Here is a 22,501-nt window from a genome sequence, read left to right as displayed (position 1 = left end):
TAACCAAAAGAAAAAAAAAGGATCGTTTATTCATTCAAATGAACGTGTTAAAAGGAGTAAATAAACAAACAGAATTACTGGGATGCAACAGAGAACGTACAAATAAAGCTTGAAACCTAAAGGCTATTACGGGTCCAATGTTCACACAATTTCTATAAATTATTCAAATAAATAACACTTGTACAAGAACTCAAAGATGAAAGAGCAGCAATGTTATGAGTGATGTTAAATAATCCCAAATGAAGTATACATAGTGTCATTACGCCTTTTGACGAGATACAATTTAGTCCGTGTTTGAAAATTTGAGAGCCCTGGGCAATATAGCCAACTATCAACTCAAAAGCACTTCTGTCGAGAACTAGACCCTGAAATCATGAGAAGAAAAGTGAGAAGAATCTCATGCAAAAGGTAGTAAATGACTTTCTGGGACTTACGATACTTAAATAATTTCAAAATGAGGTAAATACCAATTTAAGAGTATATTATGTATACTTAAAAGAATACCCCTGCTATAAGCATGTCCACTTAACCAACAGAAAAGCTAAAGGAGGTCCTGTAATTGCATTTGGGGAGACCACCGGAATATGCCAAAGCTTACACATCTTATGGACAAACAGACACTGTGTATAAAAAAAATCCAGAACGCAATAGCCTTAAAAGAATCAGCTAATTTATAGGAAAACTAGATTTTTCATTGTGTTATGGTCTTGTGCTTTGGCCTTAAATATCTCGTAGCTCTTGTTCTGGCAAGAATTACCTCTAGTAAAGGTTTTGTTTGAGAATATTTCCTGTCCTCCACCTTATTCATCAAAAACTTTATTTCAAATAGTGGAATTTGCACTTGTCTCCCCGTCGACACAAACATGTCCTCATATCTCAACATTTCACATACAGCGATAGTATGACGACGCAGAATGATTGAGTTTTTGCAAATATAATGCTGATAGAAACCAGTTCTGCTGGCTGTTTTCTTGGAAAAGAAACAAACTTGCTTCAGTTCTGCCGCCCTTTGAAAGCCGCCAGAAGCAAAAGTTCTTTACTAGGCTCCGACCACTGATTCGAGTGGACCTTCAGACCAGCTCAAGTACCTTCGGAAATGAGAAATAAAACATCTGTAGCCATAGCTTATCCGTAAAATCATGTGAGAGTTAAGAAATGCAATGAAATATTCAAGAACTATCAGAACATGACAACAGATCCTCCTGCTTTTAGCATTAGCAAAGCTCTCTGCAGTAAATATTGACTTTTGTGTTGCTGTTTAGCTTGTTTTGCACCACAACTCACCTTGATTGTTCCTTGACTGTTGGCTGCAATCAACACATTTGACTCCTGAGAATCAGAAGAGAGAAGGCAAGGCAAATTTATTTACACAGCACATTTGATACACAATAGTAATTCAAAATGCTTTATATTAAGAAGAATAAAAGAAACAAGTATAACAACAGATAAAAACAACAGAATAAAAATGATTCCAAAAAACGTAAAAAAATGGGTTTTAAAGAAATAAAAAGAAAAGATATAAAGTGTGATATTTGAATGTAGCACAGTGCTTATTCAGTAAATGCACAGCTAAACAGACACTACCGTGTTTCAAAGCCCCGTTTGCACTAATACGTTTTAGTTTTAAAAAGCAAATGATTTGCTACAGTTCCGTCCACACTACCACAGAGTTTTTGAGCCCAGAGTACCCTGAATGTTTTGAAAATGCTGAAGAGACCATTTTGGTTTTAAAACGCTGCTGCTCCATGTCAGTGTGACGTGGGATCTGATTGGGGATTTTTCTCAATATCAAGTGCACAAAGTTCAGTCTTGCACCCTTTCCTTGTAAGTTCAGACTTCGCAAGTTTAATATGGAGATCAAACTCCCAAGCACACGCCGGGTAAATCTTCAAAGGGAACAGTGACTTTATAACCCCATTCACATCACGCTGGCTACGTTGTTTCAGTAATATAAATAAAATAAAAATATATTATATAATAATAGAAAATGCCTATCTTCATTTTGATAAACAACTTAACAGACACCAAAAACCGATAAGGCGTCGTGTAGCTTCATATTTATATGACCGGCATCTTCACTGTAAGCATATTTATAACATAAAAGGGAAAAAAAGGAAAAAAAGCCAATCAATCAGTCAATATGCAGAATCAGTATACAAGGTTCCATAAATTAATATATTAAATTATCTTTGCGGTTAGCCAAAACCAAGTGGCGACCTCCTGCTCTCCCTCATGAAACAAATCCAGAAGTAACTGAAACTGCAATTCATCAAAATTCCACTAGTCCTGGCTCCATATAGAGCAGATTTCTATTGACCCCATTGTTAAGATGGCCAACTTTACAGCAGAAAAAAAAGGTGTGGCCACTTGAGTGACAGCTAGGTATCGCTGGTTGCCATCACTTTACCTCAGCTGATTCCGGCTGATTAGCCGCTGATTAGCTGAACTCAGCTGATACATCGTATTTTTGTTTTGTTTTATGTGACTTCACACAGTTAGTTGCCTTTTGGAATTATTTCCTACAATTATCAGATGATATGGCATGCTGTGTGCACTTAATTGTGTTTACAAATCATTCATGTGGCCTCTATTTCCCAGGTGAGTGAAATTATATACTTATATTCTATCTCTATGTATTTGTTTAATTTAGGATCATTTATCGTTTATATTTTTCTTTAGACCTGTAAAACACTCAAAAATCTAACAGATTGATTAGTTGTAGGCTATAGAACAGTCATCTAAAATGTTGCCATACAGTGTTATAGCTGGATTTCATAAATAGCCTTGCATTTACTAACACAGACTATATCTAAAGTATTCGCATTTTCCTCCTGTAGAAAAACATCACAAGAACAATGTTTGGTGGCTCAATGTATTACAACAGTATTTGTAAAAGTCTAAACACTTTATTGATATGGTGTACAGGCAAGCACATGCAGCAATCGCAAAGGCCTACATAGGATTGTGCGAACTGCTGGACGCGTAGTAGGAGGTGAGCTTCCCTCCCTCCAGGACATCTACACCAGGCGGTACATGAGGAAAGCCAGGAGAATTATCTGTGACTCCAGCCACCCAAGCCATAGATTTTTCTCTCTGCTACCCTCAGGCAGAGGGTTCCGCAGCATACAGTCACGCACCAGCCGGTTGAAGGAAAGTTTTTTCCCTCAGACTATCAGGGTGATGAACACTTAACACACCACACACAGACTGTTCCATACTCCTCACTGCACACCATCAATATGTAGCATGCACTGCACTTTAACCAATCCATACTTGAAACAATACTGCCTACAACTATGTGGACACCTATTCATTGTACATATCGCTTTCAATTTTACATCGTCCTTGCATTTGCACTATCTGTATTTTGCACTGGTCGCTGTATTTGCACTTCTGGATTTTGTACTGTCTGGAGCCAGCACCTAAGCTTTTCACTCATCACAGCACACGTGCTGCTGATGATGTGACAATAAAAGTGATTTGATTTGATGTGGTCAGAACACAAACCTCTAAGCAAAATGCTAGCAGGTGTCTGTAGCTTTGCCTAAGCACCGCCTCTTTGCCCTTGTTTGATATCTCCCAGTCGATGCGATGACGCACAAACAAAATGGCGATGGTTGGCCACACCTACTGTTAGCTTTTTTTTGGTTCTTCAGAAACCTATGGGTGACGTCACGGATACTATGTCCATATATTTTACAATGTATAGCCAAAACACGTTACCTGAGAACAAGTAATAGATTCAAAAGACCAAAGAGCCGTTAGATAGAAACTAGATTAATTTAATATAACGTTTATAGTGAGATGAGACCCAGCGGTAGATCCTTGATGAACTGTCCGACGTGCGCTGCTTTCACCTGGGGAGGTGTGCTCAAAGCACCCGCTGACTACCTGGAGCTCAGACGTCCGCATACACTGCAGCGCATGCCAGTGTGTGTGTGTGTGTGTGTGTGTGTGTGTGTGTGTGTGTGTGTGTGTGTGTGTGTGTGTGTGTGTAGTCATGTAATGTGCATTTTCAGTGGTGTAGTGTGAACAATCTTTTTAGTAACACTAGGTGAAATGCCAGTGTGGACGTAGATCGTTTTCATTCTAAAACGCTGTTTTAAAACTAAAACGTATTTGTGTAAACAGGGCCTAAGTCTTGATTTGAATGTGCCTAATGTTGGAGCACGTCTGATCATTTCTCAAAGCTGATTCCAGCAACAGGGGACATAGTAGCTGAAGGCAGATTCACCCTGCTTTGACGGAAATGAGAGGTTGACTTTGACTAAGTGAGTGCATTGAAAGATTATGTAAAACAAGTTTTTGGCCTAATCTCGATAATAATGTAGGTTCTCATAGAATACATGCATAACCTTCCCTGGTCATTTCCAGGCTTAATATCTTAATGTTATTATATGGAGACAAAAAACATTGACATTTTGTTTGCATGTAATTTATGTAGGGGTGAGAAAGGAAATTAATTATGACCAAGACTCTAAGCTGAAATTTTGTCTGGTCAGCATATTGGTTTAGCGCACAATTATTGAGTTTTCTTTCTATGGGAAAATGTCAAGTATATAAAGCCATGTAATACACAAGGGGATCTGAAAGCTGGGCTAATGTTTACATGGGTGTTTCAGTTGATCAATCAAGCAAAACATGAATCTGCATTTTTTAAAATATCTATTTCTGAGCTGATTAGGTTTGATCACAGTTGTTTACTTGCATGGGTCAATGACAAGCTGTTTCATGTTGGTGTCTGCATCAAATTAAATTTACGAAGGTGACTTTATATACACAGAAAGCATAAAAAAATGGAAGTATGGAATAATTTCTAATAAATTTTATGAAAATATATAATACTGTTTCACATCAATCAGTGTAACAGATTTCATTAATTCATTCATTTTCTTTATGGCTTAGTCCCTTTATTAATCAAGGGTCGCCACAGTGGAATGAACCACCAACTTATCCAGCATATGTTTTACGCAGCGGATGCCCTTCCAACCACAACCCATTACTGGGAAACACCCATACACTCTTGCACACACATACACTACGGCCAATTTAGCTTATTCAATTGACCTATTGCGCATGTCTTTGGACTGTGGGGGAAACCGCAGCACCTGGAGGAAACCAACACAAACGTAGGGAGAACATGCAAACTCCATACAGAAATGCCAACCAACTCAGCCGAAGCTTGAACCAGCGACCCTCTTGCTATGAAGCGATCATGCTACCCACTACACCACAGTGATGCAGCCGTGTAACAGATACTATAATATAATTTAATATAATATAATATAATATAATAAATCTTAGAATATATCAAACAACAGGTGATCAAATATTATCTAAGTGAAACCAACTGGTTTGAAAGATAGGTGTAAAACTACATATACTGTATACATATGACCCACATGTTCCCGAAATAGAATCTTTTAATATGTTATGGAATAATTATATTTTTTAAATATGCCTGGTTCGATTATTGTGCTTTTTTGTGCAAATCTTAATTAATGTGCATTTTCAGTTCTATTGGCTATTATGTGATCTATATTTATACATCTTATATGACAGAATGTTAGAAATTGTGTGAAAAGCACATTTTAAGTCTACCAAGCTGTGCAAGCGCTCCAAATCATCTGGGGATTTCTCAGAGAATGTTGTCAAGGCAACTATCTGATACAAGTTTCAACTGAAGCACTAAACTGGCTAAAACTAAAAAAAAATAATAAAGCTAAATAACATTCAGAATAATATTTTCAAAAACAAATGAAAAAAATCTCAAAAATTAAAATGAGTATTTACAGTATTGAAATGAAAAAGAAAACAAAATAGTAACAAAAAATGATGCTAATAAATTAACATCTATCTATCCATCCATCTATAAGCACGCACACACACACACTAATGTAATATAAATTACGCTATAATGCAGTGAGATTTTGTTTATACTTTTCACATAATGGCAAATATTATGTAGGGATATATTTAGGGAAAATCTATTAAATGCATACAAAATCTAAAAGGTCTTTTATCATGTGAAATGAGGGCTCACAGATTTAATAGGACTGCCTTAAAATTACTAAAGATTTTAGGATAGAAAAGTATTTTACTGCATAACAACGTTCTCATATTCTATAATGCTAATAGATCAATATTATATTGCTATAATGCATCATTTACTATAGCTGAGCTCTGACAAAATGAAAGTGGCCTAAAGAGACACACTTAAATTTTCATATTTTAAGATTTAAATAAAATATCATGTATATAATGTAAGTGTATGGAAAAAAAGTTTCATAGACAAAACTTAAAGGTTAGACCTAAATTGTTTGTGTTGCGTTTTTAAAATACATCACTGAAATTGTTTTGTCTAAAGATGCACAACAGTATTTTTTTTTTTATACAAATAAAAATAATGCATTTTTATAAAAGCTGCTTAAACACCCTAATTTAAAGGGATAGTTCACCCAAAAATTTTAATTCTGCCATGATTTACTCATCCTCCACTTGCTTCCAACCCGTTTCTTTCTTCAGTTGGAGACAAAGGAAGATATACTGAAGAATCTTCCATAGCACATTTTGTTCAAACTATAGATGTCAATGGCCTTTTTTCACTCCTGGACATTCTTCAGAATATCTCAATTTGTGTTCAACAGAGGAAAGAAATTCATAAAAGTATGAAGTGTGAGAAAGTAGTGAGGAACAGTCTTTTGACAAAGATCATGTCACTAAGATCATGTCGTGCCCATATAGAGGCTTAAACTGTGCACAAAATTCACAGTGAATTTGCCTCTTTCTAAAAAACATGACTGTTAACTGCAATCCATGCTATTCAGATGGTGAAACAGAGGAGCGTGGGTTTAATAAGCATGGACATCCGAATGCGGATACATACCAAACTTCCCCCAGCCCACTGTCCTACACTACCCTGCTATTACTTGTCCTCATTGTACCACCAAATGCAGCTCCACTGCCCCCATGTGCCCTCATGGCTCTTACTGTTCTGCTGTTGGTTCTAGAAGAGTGATTTATCATGTTGAATGTGAATGAGATAAGACTGAATCATACCCCATCAGGTAGAGCTCGCCAGCACACTGCACTGACAAACTCATTGGTGTCGTCCTCCTTCTTGTCCTTGTCCAGGACGCTCTTCACAGTGTCAAACTTGAATGTCAGCAGCGTCTTGGAAAGGCCTTTGTAGTACAAGTACAGCGAGTTGTTTTCACTACCTGCGGGGTTATAAAATGAGAGCATTTCTACTTGGCCATTGAATTATTCGAAAATAATGCACACCTGAAGTGATGATGCGGCCACAGTGTATAATTTCTGTAAAAAAACTACACATTTTTAACTGTTTACTGGCCAATCAGATTAAAGCACTAACTTACAGTAGTGAAAGTAAGAAAAAAATCTTTTCAGATGTTGAATAATTAAAAAAATACTGCACACCCAAGGTGGCAATGCCATTATCTTTGAATTTAACAAACCAGTGTCAATTATTGTATGTTACGATTATCAGAGCTGAAGACTGCATCATCACAGGTTTTTGACAGTTCTTAACTATGAAACAACTGAAATCATGTGGTTATGTGGAACTGTAATGTGTTTGAGACCTGCCTGGAACTACTTTAACTGTGAATTTATCAAACAATTATTTGCTTGTTACTTCAACACAGAAAACTTCAACAAATGCTAATAAAACTAAATGTCTGAGTCTAAATGTCTATTAAATTTTTTTTATTCAACTTAAAATCAGACGGCCAGAGACTGAGATTAATTTTTTTATAATTCATTACAATATTGGTGGAATTTTTTAAAATAATAATAATAATAACAATATACAGTCAAATTATTCATACCCCTGGCAAATTCTGACTTAGGTACTTTTATTCAACCAGCAATTAAATTTTTTTGACCAGGAATAACACAAGCTTCTTCTAAAAGATAATAAGACTGTGTACAAGATGCATTATTGTGGCTTTTATAAACATTTGAACAAAAACTTTGTGAGAATTTGCCAGGGGTTTGAATAATTCCAGCCTTGACTTTATATATCGCATTATCATAGCTTTGATTATAAACCAAAATGCCAAAAGCAAACCTTTCTGTTGTTTAATTAATGTCATATCATGCCACTCACCACATGCTACATAGTCTCCATTTGATGCCAAACCCACAAAGTTCTTCTCATTGATGTGGCCTTTGAAAGAGCGTAAACAATGAGGCTTGTTCACGTTCCAGAGTTTCAGCTGGCTGTCTGTTGAGCTGTGAACACAGTGTATCACAATTTAACTCTGATCTCAGTTTAAAATCAAGACTCTAAAATTTAGTTTGTAATTATACTTTCAACACAATACTTATAAGCCATGAATGATCACTCACATTAAATATATCTTTATATTTTTTTATTTTATTTTTTTATTTATTTTAATTTATTTTATTTTATTTTCTACATTTTTGGTGAAGCACTATAGCCCATACATAAAAACCAATTCTAGCAAAATTTTAGCTGATTGTGCAACATCTCTACTGAAGCTGGCAGTGTCATTATGGTAAAAAAAAAACACTATAGTATTTACTATAAATTAGTGTATTTTCTTGTGGATGTTTGACAACTGAAAATAGATCTGGTACTAGACTATATTATATTATATATAATATTATATATATATAGATATTTTAGCCTGTGTTACTTTTTACCTTGCACTATTAGCTAACATTATAATTTTGGATATGCGTTTTCCTATATTGATTACAATACCCAATTTTTAAATTGTTAAAATATTCTTAAGAATAAAATATTATGTGTTTTTCGGAAGAGTATAATAGCATTGTGATGCTATTATACTCTTATTATATAACGAGTGGCATAAAATGGTCTTAAAAAGCAATATATCTTGCTGCAATATATATAGTACAACAAAAAATAGAGACAGATCTACCCTTAACTTCTTCCACTGACTTTTGTCCTCAAATTATTTCTACTGATAAAGGAAAAAAAAAAAAACACAAGGACTTTGAGTGTATACATACGCAGAGACAATTTCTTCTCCATTGACAAACTTGGCATAGGATACTGCTTTCCTGTGGCCTTTGAAAACCATGATGGGCTGCTTAGTGTTCCTCAGGTCATAGTAGTGCACACAGTGGTCTGTAAAAGATTTAAAACAAAGTTTTAAAAAGACTTCTGCAGGAAGCCAAACTTTTAATAGATTAAAATGAATTATGTACCTGCACAACCGAAGGCAAGATGATATCGAGAGGTTGGACTGAACTTAACACAGCATACATTGGCCTTGGCTTCAATGCTGGCTACTGAATTGTCCAGGTTGGTGGACCATAACTTGACTGGGGAGAAGCGAGTTGCATTCATGAGTATTTATAAAAGAATATCTTCGTAAGAACTATAAATCAAATAACTTGATAGGAACGGTTCGGTTGCGGGAATACCTTTTGCGTCATCTGATCCCGACGCTAAGAGCTTGGGATCCATAAGGTTGAAATCGACACTCCAACACCGCTTTTCATGCTCCTATGAAAAATCCAACCAGCAAATCAGAGTCTAACATAGATTAAGTATAAATGTTTCGCAAATTATATTATGTGTCAAAGACGAGGCATTATTCTGACCTGTTCTTATATTCTGACTTAGGGATCATACTAAATGCTATTATTATATTTTAATTGATTAAAAACCACCTGCAGAAAAATTAGTAAAACATGGATTGACAGAGCATTACATTTTTCAATTACATGTAATTACTACTTTGGGGCTAATTATGACCCCTAAATAGAGTCTTTTTGATAAAGTAATTTCTGTTTTAAATATGGCTGAGAGGGAAGATGGCATATAAACTATTATTTCATTGAATTATAATTTTATCCTCTGTAAATAATGGTAAAAATATATGACAGACAAACACAAAATATACTCCTCAATAATCACTCCAATTAATTAAAACAAAAACACAATAAACCTGTCTTTTTTCTGTACACGATGTACAAAACAGCCTGTATTTATACATCTAATAATTATTTTAAAGCTATTATATGCATGTTATTTTTATCTGTTAAAAAGGACTGACTGTATCCATGCAATATTAAGCAACAAAACTGTTTATAACATTTAAAATATTTGACAGATCTATAATATTTGAATGGGAAACAAACAATTATTTAATTTTGTATGCATGTAATTTAAACCACATAATTACATCAGCTGTCCTCTAAAAGCATGGCTTCTGCACATTTCATTAAGTCAGTTGTAAGACTTGAAGACAATTGGAAATGTACATAAAAAACTGTTGATGGAAATGCCAAGATGCGCATCAATTTTGGAAATGCGTACGTGCATAACAAAGTAAGAGAAACTTTTTATCCGAAAAGAAAAGATGTGCGTAAACTATGATGGAAAAAACACTTTTACCAAACAAATTCAGTTTGCGCATTAAAAAAGTCTTTGCATTGTAAAATATCTGAAAGGTTGTTTTGGTTATTCTAATACCCTTTAAACTAGGTCTGGGCGATATGACAAAAATGCAAACTCGATAATTATTTTCCATATTGAACAATAATCATATAGATTTGATGCAAGTTGTCAATGTTTCCAGATTTAAAAGAGAACCCCTACAATCACTGAAGCCACAAAAATTAGAAGGTCCATTAAATGGCATAACATTTTCAGCCAAAAATTTGGTACATCTCTAATATTAACACACACTTTTAGAATCTCATGTTTACACATTTCTGCTGTATCATGGGCTCTTAGATCAATATAGCATAAAAATGTAAAAGTTAAAAGTTAAAAAATATATAATAAACTACATCTATGCACAACAATCTGTCCTTTTAACGCACTTGTAAACAATTGTTATTGTAAGAAACCTAAACGGTGAATAGAGTTAAAAGTAACCTTTTGAAATAAAGTTTAAAGTTTAATTGACATTGGTTATTGGTGATTGGGTAGCTATAAATGGACAAAGGAAAATTAATACCTGGTTTAAAAAGATTTAAGACCTACAACACAATATTTCAGTAAATTACTTTAAGACCTAAAATTTTGATCTTGAAATTTGTCTTTTAAAGACTCTGTAGATACTCTGTGAAAATTATAGAGAAAAATATTCAGAATTTGGCTGGGCGTTAAAATCGCTATCAATGACTGTTGACCGAACACCATTGTCATTTTCGCCGGAGAGGCCTTTTGGTTTCTTTTCTTGTTCATCCCAGCTACTAGCACCCCATCTGAAAAATTTTTGCATAGTGGTAATGTAGTCATTCAACTTCACAATTTTACACACACTGTGTACCATTTTATCTACCAAGCTTACGAGTAAAAAAACGTATGTTTATTTTACTATAAAGAGATGGGATATTTTGTTTAAATATTTTTGTCTATGACTATTAAAATGATTTGCCTCAGTAATGTTGGTAAATTAAAACAAAGTGGTTAAACAAGAAAAAAAATCCTAATATTCCTAAATGTATTGTTAAAAAAAATTCAATAATTATCAATATCGAATGATATCATGAGAAATTTTTTGGCAATATCGCCCTGCTTTAATACAGAAAATAAAGAAGCAGTGAAGCCTGACACACAAGTATACCTGGTAGACCTTTGACCTCTGCCCAGTAAACCCATCCCAAAGAATGACAGTCCCCTCATAGTCACTGCTTGCTAACAGGTTTTTGTGGTAGCTGCTCCAGCTGATGCAGCTGCAAAGAGACAAAGCAAAAGAAAAAGTGACGCTCTGCTATTCCGCTGCATAATCCACCCAGAACATTCAGGCCAGCCCTTGATTTCAGACACTCTTTATACCTAATTTTAGAGTTACATGTCATCTCATTGACAGGATAATGAATGTCCACAGCATCTTGGATCACAGTGCCGTACTCAAACACTTTAATTTTCTTAGTGACACCGGCAATGGCGAAGTAATCACAGTCGCGGTCAAACTCGATGCTGCAAAAGAGAGAAAGAGGAGACAGAACAAGTGTTAGCACAGCAAGTTCTCCTGACTGCGAATGCTCATTATCTGCTCTACTTCCACTCAAACACGGACACCCAAAGAGACAAGAGCTGTAATGCATCCAAACTGCCTCTCAGACACTTAGGTGATCACACATACAAGTATGTCTGAAAAAATGATGGTGTGCTGAATTTTTATTTTTTATTTTTATGTAAATGCTTTTTACCCAGTTGAGCAAGGTTCTTTAGTTGCTTGAGGATTGGTGTCAAGTTTCTAAATACTATATAAAACATGGAAATTTCAGTCTGTTTGAGGCAATGATTATATCCGGAACACCAATACGCTGCTTGGTAATTGAGAAGTCAAGCAATTGATTTTTCACGATGTTCGGATCCGTTAACACTTATTTCCTGAATGTCTGCCATTTTTTGCTAACCAACACTTGGATCGTGTTTCCTGCACCACTGAATCTATAAAATAGACTTGTTTAAACTTACCGAGCTTACAGTCTGAGCTGAGTGTAATAAAAACAAAAGACTAGTCATACTGTGAAATACATACTGAAATATATACAACCACTGCTATTTTGATGGCAAAACATTGAATGAATAAATATACAATTAAAAACCACAAACAAATGAAAACATCAATTAGATACAATTTTTTACATTAATATACATTAAAAATTCTAAAAATGTTTCTCCTTAAGTGAGTTTATTTCATTAAAAAAACCTTCCGCAGTTATTAATATCAGGACAGTCCATGTGTTTTACCATAATTTTTGCAGAACATGCATTGAGTGGGGTCTAAATAGTGTTAATTAAACTTGGAGTAAGAGTAAGTTTATTATGCTAACTCTGAATGCATTTGTTAACCAATAATACAGCAAAAATACTGTAGATTATTATAAATCTAATAACTATTTGAATACTCCTTTTGGAGCTCGATTAATTGAACATTTTAACTCAATTATGATAAATGAACGATTATTTTATTTATTTTTTGCCCTCATTGTTCACTGACAGGCTTTGTACAGTAAATATGCTCACACATTACAAGTGAGAGATTTCTAAATGAATGGTGCATTACTTGATTTGAAAATAATTGAAGAAACGCACCTTATCTACCATCTATGATTATTTATTGAACATCAACATTAAACAATTGAAATTACATCACGCATTGCCTAAAACAGACTTCTCTTTTACGTTTTTCATATTAAAAGTAGAAAATAAGCAGCATCTCTTCTAAATAAAATCTTGTATATCCTGTAAATATTATTTTTAAATAGTGCATTCGTTACATCTTCTGCAGACAAACATTTTAATGTAAATAAGAATTTGAATGTAATGGAAAATTTGCCAACCCAAAGCATCTCTGGCGCAGCTTCCAATCAGTCACTGTAGTGCAATGTAAGGGTCAAGAATCGAAGAATCTTTTGTCCTACTTGACCAGAATAGACCAAGTCAATTTTGATTACTTTTCAATGAATTCCTCAGACCTAACTCCTTTTATTGCTGTAATCCTAGGCTTTTAGTCACATGATTCTTCAGAATACTTTAATGCTTTAAACGTTAAATGCTTTAGCAATTGCTACATATATTTGAAACAGTTGTGGTACTAAACATTTTTGTGATGCATTTTTTTTCCGAATATTCCAGCATTCATTGCCGAATATGAAGTTCAAAAGAACATCTGTTTGAAATGAAGCCTTTTAGTTTACAAATGTCTTTACTGTCAGATTTAATTAATTTAATACATCCTTGACGAATAAAACGTTTTAATTTCTCTCTCCCTCTCTTAAAAAAAACCCTAAAACAAAACAAAGTGGCCTTAATAGACAGGACACCTTGTTCCCAGACACTGAAAGCATGCAAAAAGCCCAAGGCGAGATCTATTGCCCAATGTGTCAAACCATTACTTTTTTTGGTTGTTTTTTAAGAACCTGTCAAACTGATTTACAAATGATAGGGTTTCTGGGCCCCCAGGCTACTTTGTACTCCAGGCCTCAAGGCCTCAATGCCCCATAACCCATTTATCTTATCTTCTTGCCACATGTAGCAACAATCAATAGTAATAAGTGAGATACAATAATATACTAAAATTGAACTTCATCCAATTTAATTATGCATTATATATAAATTATTATATATACGGTAAACAGTACAAGTAAATACCCTATTTTAAGCCTAATAGATACTATATTTACCAAAGTTTAAGTTTAAACATGGCTATATGCATGAAGGCATTCAAACACATTTGGGCAAAAAAATGCCTAAATGTCAACTAATTAGCATACTAGCAGTCTTCCCTGTCTCGCGCTTTCCTCTTTTTAGTGATTTTCTTTCCTTGTTTAGTATCCTAATTTTTGCTGTGCCATTTCTTAAGTCTTTCCATCTACCTGAATGATGCCCACAGTTCAAAACTGCAGTTCTGTGAAGTGCCACATTTCTGAATAATTGGCAAACATCTTAATGGGACACACGCTTTTGGCAAAGAGGGGTGCTTTCATTATAGTTTGAAATCACCATTAAACCACAAGCTATCAATTTCAGCTCCAACATGGTCTGCCAATTCATTATGTTGTACTTAAAACGATACTTTAAAAAAATAAAACCCTGCCATTATTTGCTCACCCTTTACTTGTTCAAAAACACTGAGTTTTTTTTTTTTCTGTTGAACGCAGAATATATTTCAATGAATGTCACAAACCTGCAACAATTCATATCAATAGTGGAAAAAACAAATACTATAAAAAATCAATAGTTGCAGGTTTCCAACATTATTCAAACAGAAGAACGTCTTCCTTTGTGTTCAACAAAAAAAAAACCTAACCTAACCCAAACACTTAAACTTGTTAAAGGTGAATAAATGATGGCAGAATATATATTTTTGGGTGAACTATAACTTTAAACCAGTTTACCTAAAGACTGATTAATTAGAACGCATAGTAAATAAAAAGATATGGATGTTCTAACTGATAATACTTTATGGAAGAAGATGGAATTTATAAGTAACAAAGTAAAAAATAATTCTTTAGAGAAACAAATATTTAAGAACGCTTTGAAACAGGTCATTTTCTGCTTTTGCTAAGAAAAAAAAAAGGATGTTGTTCAGTAATACAATACTACCCTCTGCTGGCTATGATGATTTACACTAGGCTGAAGTCATACAACATGGTCTTAACTTTAATCAATCTTTTAAAACCTTACCTGGACACAATACTGGAGCCATTATAAAGGTCACTAGCATAAGAGAGGGTGGCCAGAGGCCTCACAGAGTTGTAACGGGTAAACTTTGATAGACACTCCATGAAATCATCCAGCTGGTTAACAGTCCTGCTGTCATCTAGGAACAAGAAGAGTGATTGCGTTCAATAAAACAGCATTGCAGATGTGTAAAATGAATACACAGTCCATATATAACTTTGAATCAGCTGACCCGTTATTCGAGACATCCTATTGGAAAAATAACACTGTTCCAGATCCTCAAAGTGTGCCGTCAGTCTCTTCCGCCGTGATGCAAGAGTGCTGTTGTACCATGTTTGTCTTTTACTCTAAAAGTAAGAAAGAAACGACATAAATGTGAACAAATGTCAGCATGAATTAACAGACAGGAAGAAATCATGAATAAATTAATTCAATTAACCTGTGAGTTTCCACCAAAAGGAGGCTGAATGTATTCCGAAGGGTCTATTATGCTACTGCTGGAGACAGAAAAGGAATTTAATTTATTCAGGGGAAAAAATATTGCATCGCTGTCATTAATTGTCATCTCATATTAGTGTTTTTATTTCTTACCTGGGTGCAGGAGAGGGAGCTTCAACCTGTGGCACAGTACTGTCTGAATTGCAGTCCATGTCACTTATGGGTGAATACATACCACTCATTTCCTTCAGGAAGGAAAAAAAAAAAGATGTATTATGTATCTGTTGAGCACAGCAGTCTAAAACATGGGGTCATAGTGATTTAAAACGTGACTCTATAAACATTTGCGTTGTGACGTCTTTTTGAATATACTACCTGAAGAAAATCTGAATGGCTTTAAACATTAGAAATAGTAAGACACAAAATAAGCATTAGGTAAAGATCATGTAACACTAGAGATTGGAGTAAAGATGGTGGAAATTCGGCTTTGCAATTACAAAGACAAAAAAAAAAGCATTAAAATATATTTGAAACTTTGATTAAATAAAGAATGCTGGTGCGTATATCAGACTTTCAATATCTTATTTAAAAGTCTTACTGCCTAAAATTGTTTAATGGGAGTAAATGCACACAATATTGGAAAAAAAATTAAGAAATAATAACTATCTTAGAAATATTGCAATACATTTTGAGTACTTGAGTAGCTAGAATTAGGGGAAAATCATTAGAGTATTTGAGAGACTAATCTGCATAGAAAACATAAGTAACAATAAAAACAATGGTTCCAATTTTTTTTTAAATAACAAATAAGCCATTTTGTTTGTTGAACTAAATAATACAATATTAGAGCACATTTCATAAGACAATCTCAGGCAACACAGGTTTATCTTCACAGTACAGGTTTAACAGGATGTATTAGCAAGTACATATGTAATGTACTAGAAATTTGCAAGTAAAAATATTTTTTAAGTAAGTATATCTTATATTATGTTTTCATGTGCCATATACACAATATTTTGACTAACGGAATAATGACTAAAACATTATTATAATTGCATTTTTGTTAAAACTCACACTAAATAATTTTTTTTATAAATAAAAACAAATAAATATACTAAACATATTACTGTGCTGTAAAAAGAAAAATTAAATCATATAACACTGGTCAGCACAATAGCCTAGTAGCTTCTACACATATGGTGTACACATATGGTGTAGAAGCACTTCAGGGCATTAGATGTCGAATCCCAGCTCGAGGACATTTTCCTACCCTAGCCACACCTCTCTCTCCCACTTTGCCTTCTGACTGATTACTGTCCAACTTAATAAAGGCAAAATGTCAAAAATAAATCTTTAAAAAAATGTTAATAATTCAATGAAGACTTTCAGTGTGTTTATATCCTAATTTCTTATTTTTTTAATATTGTAATCCATCAATTTATTGTAATCCATCAAGCTTTTATACCGATATGTGCCTGCATTGTGAATCGCACCAAGTCATATTGTGATATTAATTTTATGTCTATATTTTATGCAGCCCTAGTATACAGTATAATCATGCACCTAAATATATTCATTTAAAAAGAGGCATAATATCCTTCCTAGACCACACAAATGACACCATTTCCTATCTGACAATTTTGGGTCATCATATTAAACTGACCTCCACTCGTTTAATATCCTCTTCCAAAAAGTTCAGTTCTTTTTGTAACTGTTCCAGTTGCTGTTGAAGTAAAGACAGAGAAGTTAATGACCTGAAGCTGTCATGTGTGCATTATTCAACATTCTTAAAAATAGATGTGGAGGCTCAACCTCTCTTTTATTTCTTCTGGCCTCCTTCAGGAACTCCATTAAGATCTGTCGCTGAGCAGCTTGTGATTCCTGCAGACAGAGATGAGAGATTGGTCAGTAAGGCTCATATATTATGACATTATGCAAAAATTTGTTCTTTTTTTTTTTTTTTTTTAAACAACCGGGATATAAATTAAACTTGATTTAATGTTTGAATTAATTTTCAAGTATAACCTAAACATAAAGCCAAATAATTTTGGTCAATATATATTAAAAACAGAACTCAGAACATATAAGACTAGTTAAAAGTACACACGTTACTGACAATTTTACAATGAATACATTATCTAAATACTTTTTAATGGTTTTGATTTATTTTGATGGCACTTTCACACTTGGGGATTATTTGCTTAGATCCAAAAAGTTAAACAATGCTGCATTGAATGTGCTTTCAGACCTGTAGATCGATTGCTTTGTTCCAAAACGAATTAAACTGGTTACAATGTTGCCAAATTAAAACAAATATATTAGTTCTTTAAAGATTAAACATATTCAATTTAAATTAGTTTTCATTTGCATTTTGATCATTAATTGAGAGCTTACAGAACGTGTTGGTTTGAATTAATCAATTATACATTTATTTATAGAGAAAATTAACAGATGACAGAGACTGTGTTCAGAGCATGAAGCAGACTGATCTTTAGTGTCAGCACTAATATGTAGTAAATAACACAGTAAATGTTGTTAAATTAATTGCTGAAATAATGAAATTAGAATGGATATGTTTCTTTATTTCAACGATTTACTTAAAGAGTTGCAGTTTCTTTGGGGTTCTTTCATATTTATAAACTATAATATCACATAAAACATTTGCAAATAAAGCATAATTTCTTTCAATAGAATAAAAATTGCTGTTTCCTGACAAACTAGCACTAAATATCAAAAGGAAAAAAAGGAGTTTGCTGTGGTAGGAGAAACCATGTGAGACCACTTATCGAAATGCCAACTTAATGCCATCCCTTCGTGCTCATTATTATTATTATACATGATAAGTCGCATTACTTTGATCTGCATGCTAAAATTTATTTGGTAAATGTATTTACATTAGTTACAGTTTATGAGCATTTCTCTCATCCAAAAAAAAAAGGTTTATCGTAATCAGTTGTATGAATAGTTTTTGGTATTTTCATTAAGCATTTGTTATGCATATTTTCAAAATGTGCATAAAAATAGGTGGATGGAAACATAGCTATTGTCTTGTCAAGAAGATCTGTGAGGTCACAAAGTAAAAACACATTGCATGCCATGTAAAAAAAAACTACTGTAAAAAAAAAACAAAAAAACAACTAAAATATTGCACTTTACTTGTTTTAAATGCTGCTAAGAAGACATCTTAGAAGATGGGTTAAGTTCAAACCGAACCATGCCACCATTGTGCTCTATCAAACTGAGCTGTAAATTTTGAGACCATTACACCACTATTACTTTGTGTGTCATTTTCCACAAGTAAACCAATCCAGACCTTGATTTTAAGTGGGTTGAGACTGCAATTCCTGCAATTGCAGGCTGACTGTTCTAGTTTGGATCAGTGCAGTGATAGCAATGTTCACAACTTCCTAAACAAACCAAGCTAAGCGAGAAAAGCACACTTGTAACATTTTAACAGTTTTACATGGGATTTATTTAAAGATTCATTTACAAGCCATGTGCCCTAAAAATGTGATAAAATACCTGAAGTGATATTTACATTAATTTGGACTCTGTAGAAACCCAACTTTAGTGTCTAAATACCACATGCAGCTGTTTTTTGGCCATTTTCAGCTTTTATTTGAGTGAAATGTTCACATAAGATGACTTTTCCCAAGGAACCCTGAAGTGTTACAATAATGTAATATATTTAAAACGTATACCAACCGCCTCCAGTTGTTTCTTTTTTTGCAGCAGGTACTCTAATATGTAGTTGACATTTGCTAAATCCATATTCTCTTGATCAGCCCCAAGAACATCCTGGAAAACTTGCCATTTGGTTCCATTCTATGAAAAGCAGATGAAACAGGACATTTCAATGCTCTTCAATCAGTAATAGTTGAAATTAAATTTGTTTGAATAATTTCTAGTTCTCATATAAAAAATGAGATCTTACAGGGTGATCCCGTTTTAGACGCTTCTCCTCAGATCTCTGTTTTTGTTTCAAGATTAGTTCATTCACTGTAAAAACAACAGAATGAAGTCAGTACTCAAGAAATCAATCAAATGTCATGTTTGATATCTTTCAGAAACTTATACAGTAGGTGGTGGCAATAAACAAAATACAACAGATGACATGCATCAACATTTACATACCTAAGAAGTTGGGGTAAAGTTGATCCACATTGTCAATTATGTAATTACATTTTGGGCATCTGTTGCTGTCCTCCAAACTCTGTCGTATACATTTATAACTAAACAGATATACAGAAAAAATGTTTGATCAAAGCCTGTAAATGGGCATGAAATGCAATGTAAATTGCAAGGTTAACCTCTCAGTTTAGAGAACAAAGGCTTCTCACCAGAAACTGTGGCCACACTTTGTCATGTGAGCTTCCTCTATCATCTCAAAACATATAGGGCTGTTAAGAAAGAAAAAAAAAAGAAAAAATAATGAAATTACATGCACAAGACTTGCTTCCCTTTTTTCAATGCAATACTGAAGACTACAAGGTTGTTATTGTATTTAGTACACTGACCACCGGAGACCAATAATCTTTTTAGGAACATTTGATTATTAGCATAACTTGAGTGCAAAATAAAGGCAAATGTGTGTTGTTGGCATCCACATCAAATTAAACTGCAAACAGATGTGTAATGCTTACAAACATCATATTAGAGGAAAGTAAAACAACTTAAAAATTAAATCTGGTTGAATTTGTTTCATCGTCATTCAGTAGAACAGATAAACTACTATAAAACAAAATATTTCAAATAACTAAAACCATCCATAGGTCAACTGAGACTCTAAATATGCTTGCCAAGATTCTTGTTAATTTCTATATATTTCTAGTTATATAATCTAATGTTACAAGAAACAACACTACATTTTCAATGTTCTGTGTATGTCAACAGTTCTTAAAATAATATGATTTTCTTCTGTGGGATTGACAATACAAACTGACAATATAGAGCTGTCACACTCAAACATTGTGTATAATGTTTTCTTCGAAAAAGTTTGAAAGCTGATGACAGACTGTTCATTTAAAGGGAAACTATCCCTTTAACTCCCTGTTGACAATTATCAATTAGCCTTACTCGCGGTATTAAAGGATTAAGCACGAACCAAATAGCAGAATTTGCCAGGTACACCTGCAATTAAGCCCACATGTGGTTCAAAACAAACATACTACCACTTCATTATCGAGTGAATTTAGCCATGTGAGGGAATGTGAATGCACTTACCATACAAAATCATTACTCTTGTCTTCATAGGGATTGATAAGACCGTTATACAAGGGTCTTTTCCTGCTTAAAGAGCCCAGACGAGCGCTCTGTCCGTCGGCTACCGAGCCCAGAGTCCTCGAGGACACCCCGTTACCCGAGCTGCTCCCGTTCTGAGCGGCGCTGTTCCCACTGTTTGCTCCGCCGGTGCCGCCGCTGCTGCTGAGGCTACACAAACTCCCGGAGCTTGTCCCAGGGACGGAACCCGCTGCACCACCGGACTGCTGCTGTTGCTGCTGCCGAGTGCTTGACATAATTGAAGCCGTTCGTGCACGTCGGAAGGCCAGAGCTGAAGCTAAATTTGCGGAGCTTCACCGCATCCGGGCGGCTGTGGGAGATACGCTAACTAGCTAAAGCAACACCAATAAGAGAAAAGAGGCAGGAACTTCCACCGAGCGCGCTGCTAGGACTGAAAGGCGCAAATTTCTTCACAAGTGAGGTGCTTTTTCTGCATGCAGAAGGCTCGCATTTAGGTCTGCTCGATGCTAATGTAGATATGCAACTCCGCAGAGATTTGTTGACAACTATGAGAGCTTTAGAAATTTCAGTCCACTGTCTGCAGGATGTTCACGCGAGAACTTCCCCGAGAGGAAACGCTCGTGTGGCTCAGGGTTCAGCGGCATCTACTGGCCTGGAGAAAAACTGTAAACACTCAAAACTATTCAGGACAGCTACTCGTCGATTTGACAATCTTCCAAAAACATACAAGTACTATGAGCATCCCCATATTATGAAGCAACGAACGTTCTCAAACACATCGTCTTTGATGTTTACGGTATGGCTGCATGCATGTAATTTATATCGTAAGGAGCAAAAGTATTTTTTTTAAAGGCCTGTATGTAGCCTAATTCTATTCCTAAAATAGGCCTATGGCATTTAAAATATTATAATATAAAACTATTACTCTCGAATAGACATGGGCTGGTATACGATTATGACGGTATGATAACTTTGGATAAAAATATCATGGGATTGCTGCTGTAAAATGTATTAATTTTAAATGCATGGGTAAAAAACAACAGCCCCCAATTTAAAGAGGCATCTTTGGATTTCTTTTCTTTTGGAGACCATGTTGTCCTAAAACACACACACACACACACACACACACACACACAAAAAAACGTAAATAAAAAATCTTACACATACCTTTGGAACGGTATAGTAGAAATTTTTGGCGGTTTTCTCGTCCCATGTCTACTCGGTTTCTGCCCTAACTTACAGGTTAGGCATATTTTAAAGTTAGCCTAACGTTAATTTTAAACACAATTTTACAACTTGTCACATTTGCTTTGCATTTTCTTAAAATGAAATAGGAATGACAAAAAAGAAAGACATTAATGCTTTTGAACTGAATTATGGATAATTAGTTTCTGCTCCAAAGACTTTTGATGTTGAAAAACAAGTAAAAAAACAACAGCAACCTTTACTTTTATTGATATTTCTAATTTGAACGAAGATATTGTGATAGCTTATCATATAAACTGCAGTACAAAAACTGAGTAATGAGGTGGCAGTATCTTCTGTTATTTTACACCTTTAAATTTTTTTAACAGTACATAAGATTTATGATGGTGTTACGGATCACAAATCTCATGGTTTGGTCACAGATCGGATCATTTTTCGGACCAGCAA

The 22,501-nt window shown here is 34.4% G+C and overlaps 2 protein-coding genes across 7 annotated transcripts in view; one reads left to right on the top strand and one right to left on the bottom strand.

The window, feature by feature from the left end:
• Positions 1 to 21,423, bottom strand: cop1 (COP1 E3 ubiquitin ligase). 3 transcript variants are annotated; one of them, XM_087238481.1, is made up of 20 exons: positions 20,831 to 21,423; positions 19,948 to 20,007; positions 19,742 to 19,839; positions 19,542 to 19,606; positions 19,313 to 19,432; positions 17,420 to 17,488; positions 16,860 to 17,330; positions 15,761 to 16,494; positions 15,609 to 15,666; positions 15,402 to 15,516; positions 15,173 to 15,308; positions 11,810 to 11,953; positions 11,598 to 11,706; positions 9,442 to 9,523; positions 9,223 to 9,339; positions 9,025 to 9,142; positions 8,132 to 8,256; positions 7,060 to 7,220; positions 1,285 to 1,329; positions 1 to 1,088 (listed from the first exon to the last, which is right to left on the bottom strand). In XM_087238481.1, exons 8-20 carry the CDS (start codon positions 15,847 to 15,849, stop codon positions 1,071 to 1,073), a joined length of 1,317 nt encoding a protein of 438 aa, XP_087094607.1. In that variant the 5' UTR covers positions 15,850 to 16,494; positions 16,860 to 17,330; positions 17,420 to 17,488; positions 19,313 to 19,432; positions 19,542 to 19,606; positions 19,742 to 19,839; positions 19,948 to 20,007; positions 20,831 to 21,423; the 3' UTR covers positions 1 to 1,070.
• pappa2 (pappalysin 2) overlaps positions 20,989 to 22,501 on the top strand; it is a 131,456-nt gene continuing 129,943 nt past the window's right edge. Inside the window, exon 1 of one of the 4 annotated variants that reach the window (XM_087241056.1) lies at positions 20,989 to 21,644. The gene's annotated coding sequence lies outside the window, so the exon portion shown is untranslated. The remainder of the gene's footprint in view (positions 21,645 to 22,501) is intronic. The other 3 variants (XM_087241058.1, XM_087241059.1, XM_087241057.1) reach the window with 3 other exon arrangements.

The sequence above is a fragment of the Danio rerio genome, chromosome 2, assembly GCF_052040795.2.
Source record: "Danio rerio strain M-AB ecotype USA chromosome 2, GRCz13ab, whole genome shotgun sequence".
NCBI lineage: Eukaryota > Metazoa > Chordata > Actinopteri > Cypriniformes > Danionidae > Danio > Danio rerio.
Note: the sequence above shows the minus strand (reverse complement) of the source record. Positions and strands in the feature narration are given on the sequence as shown.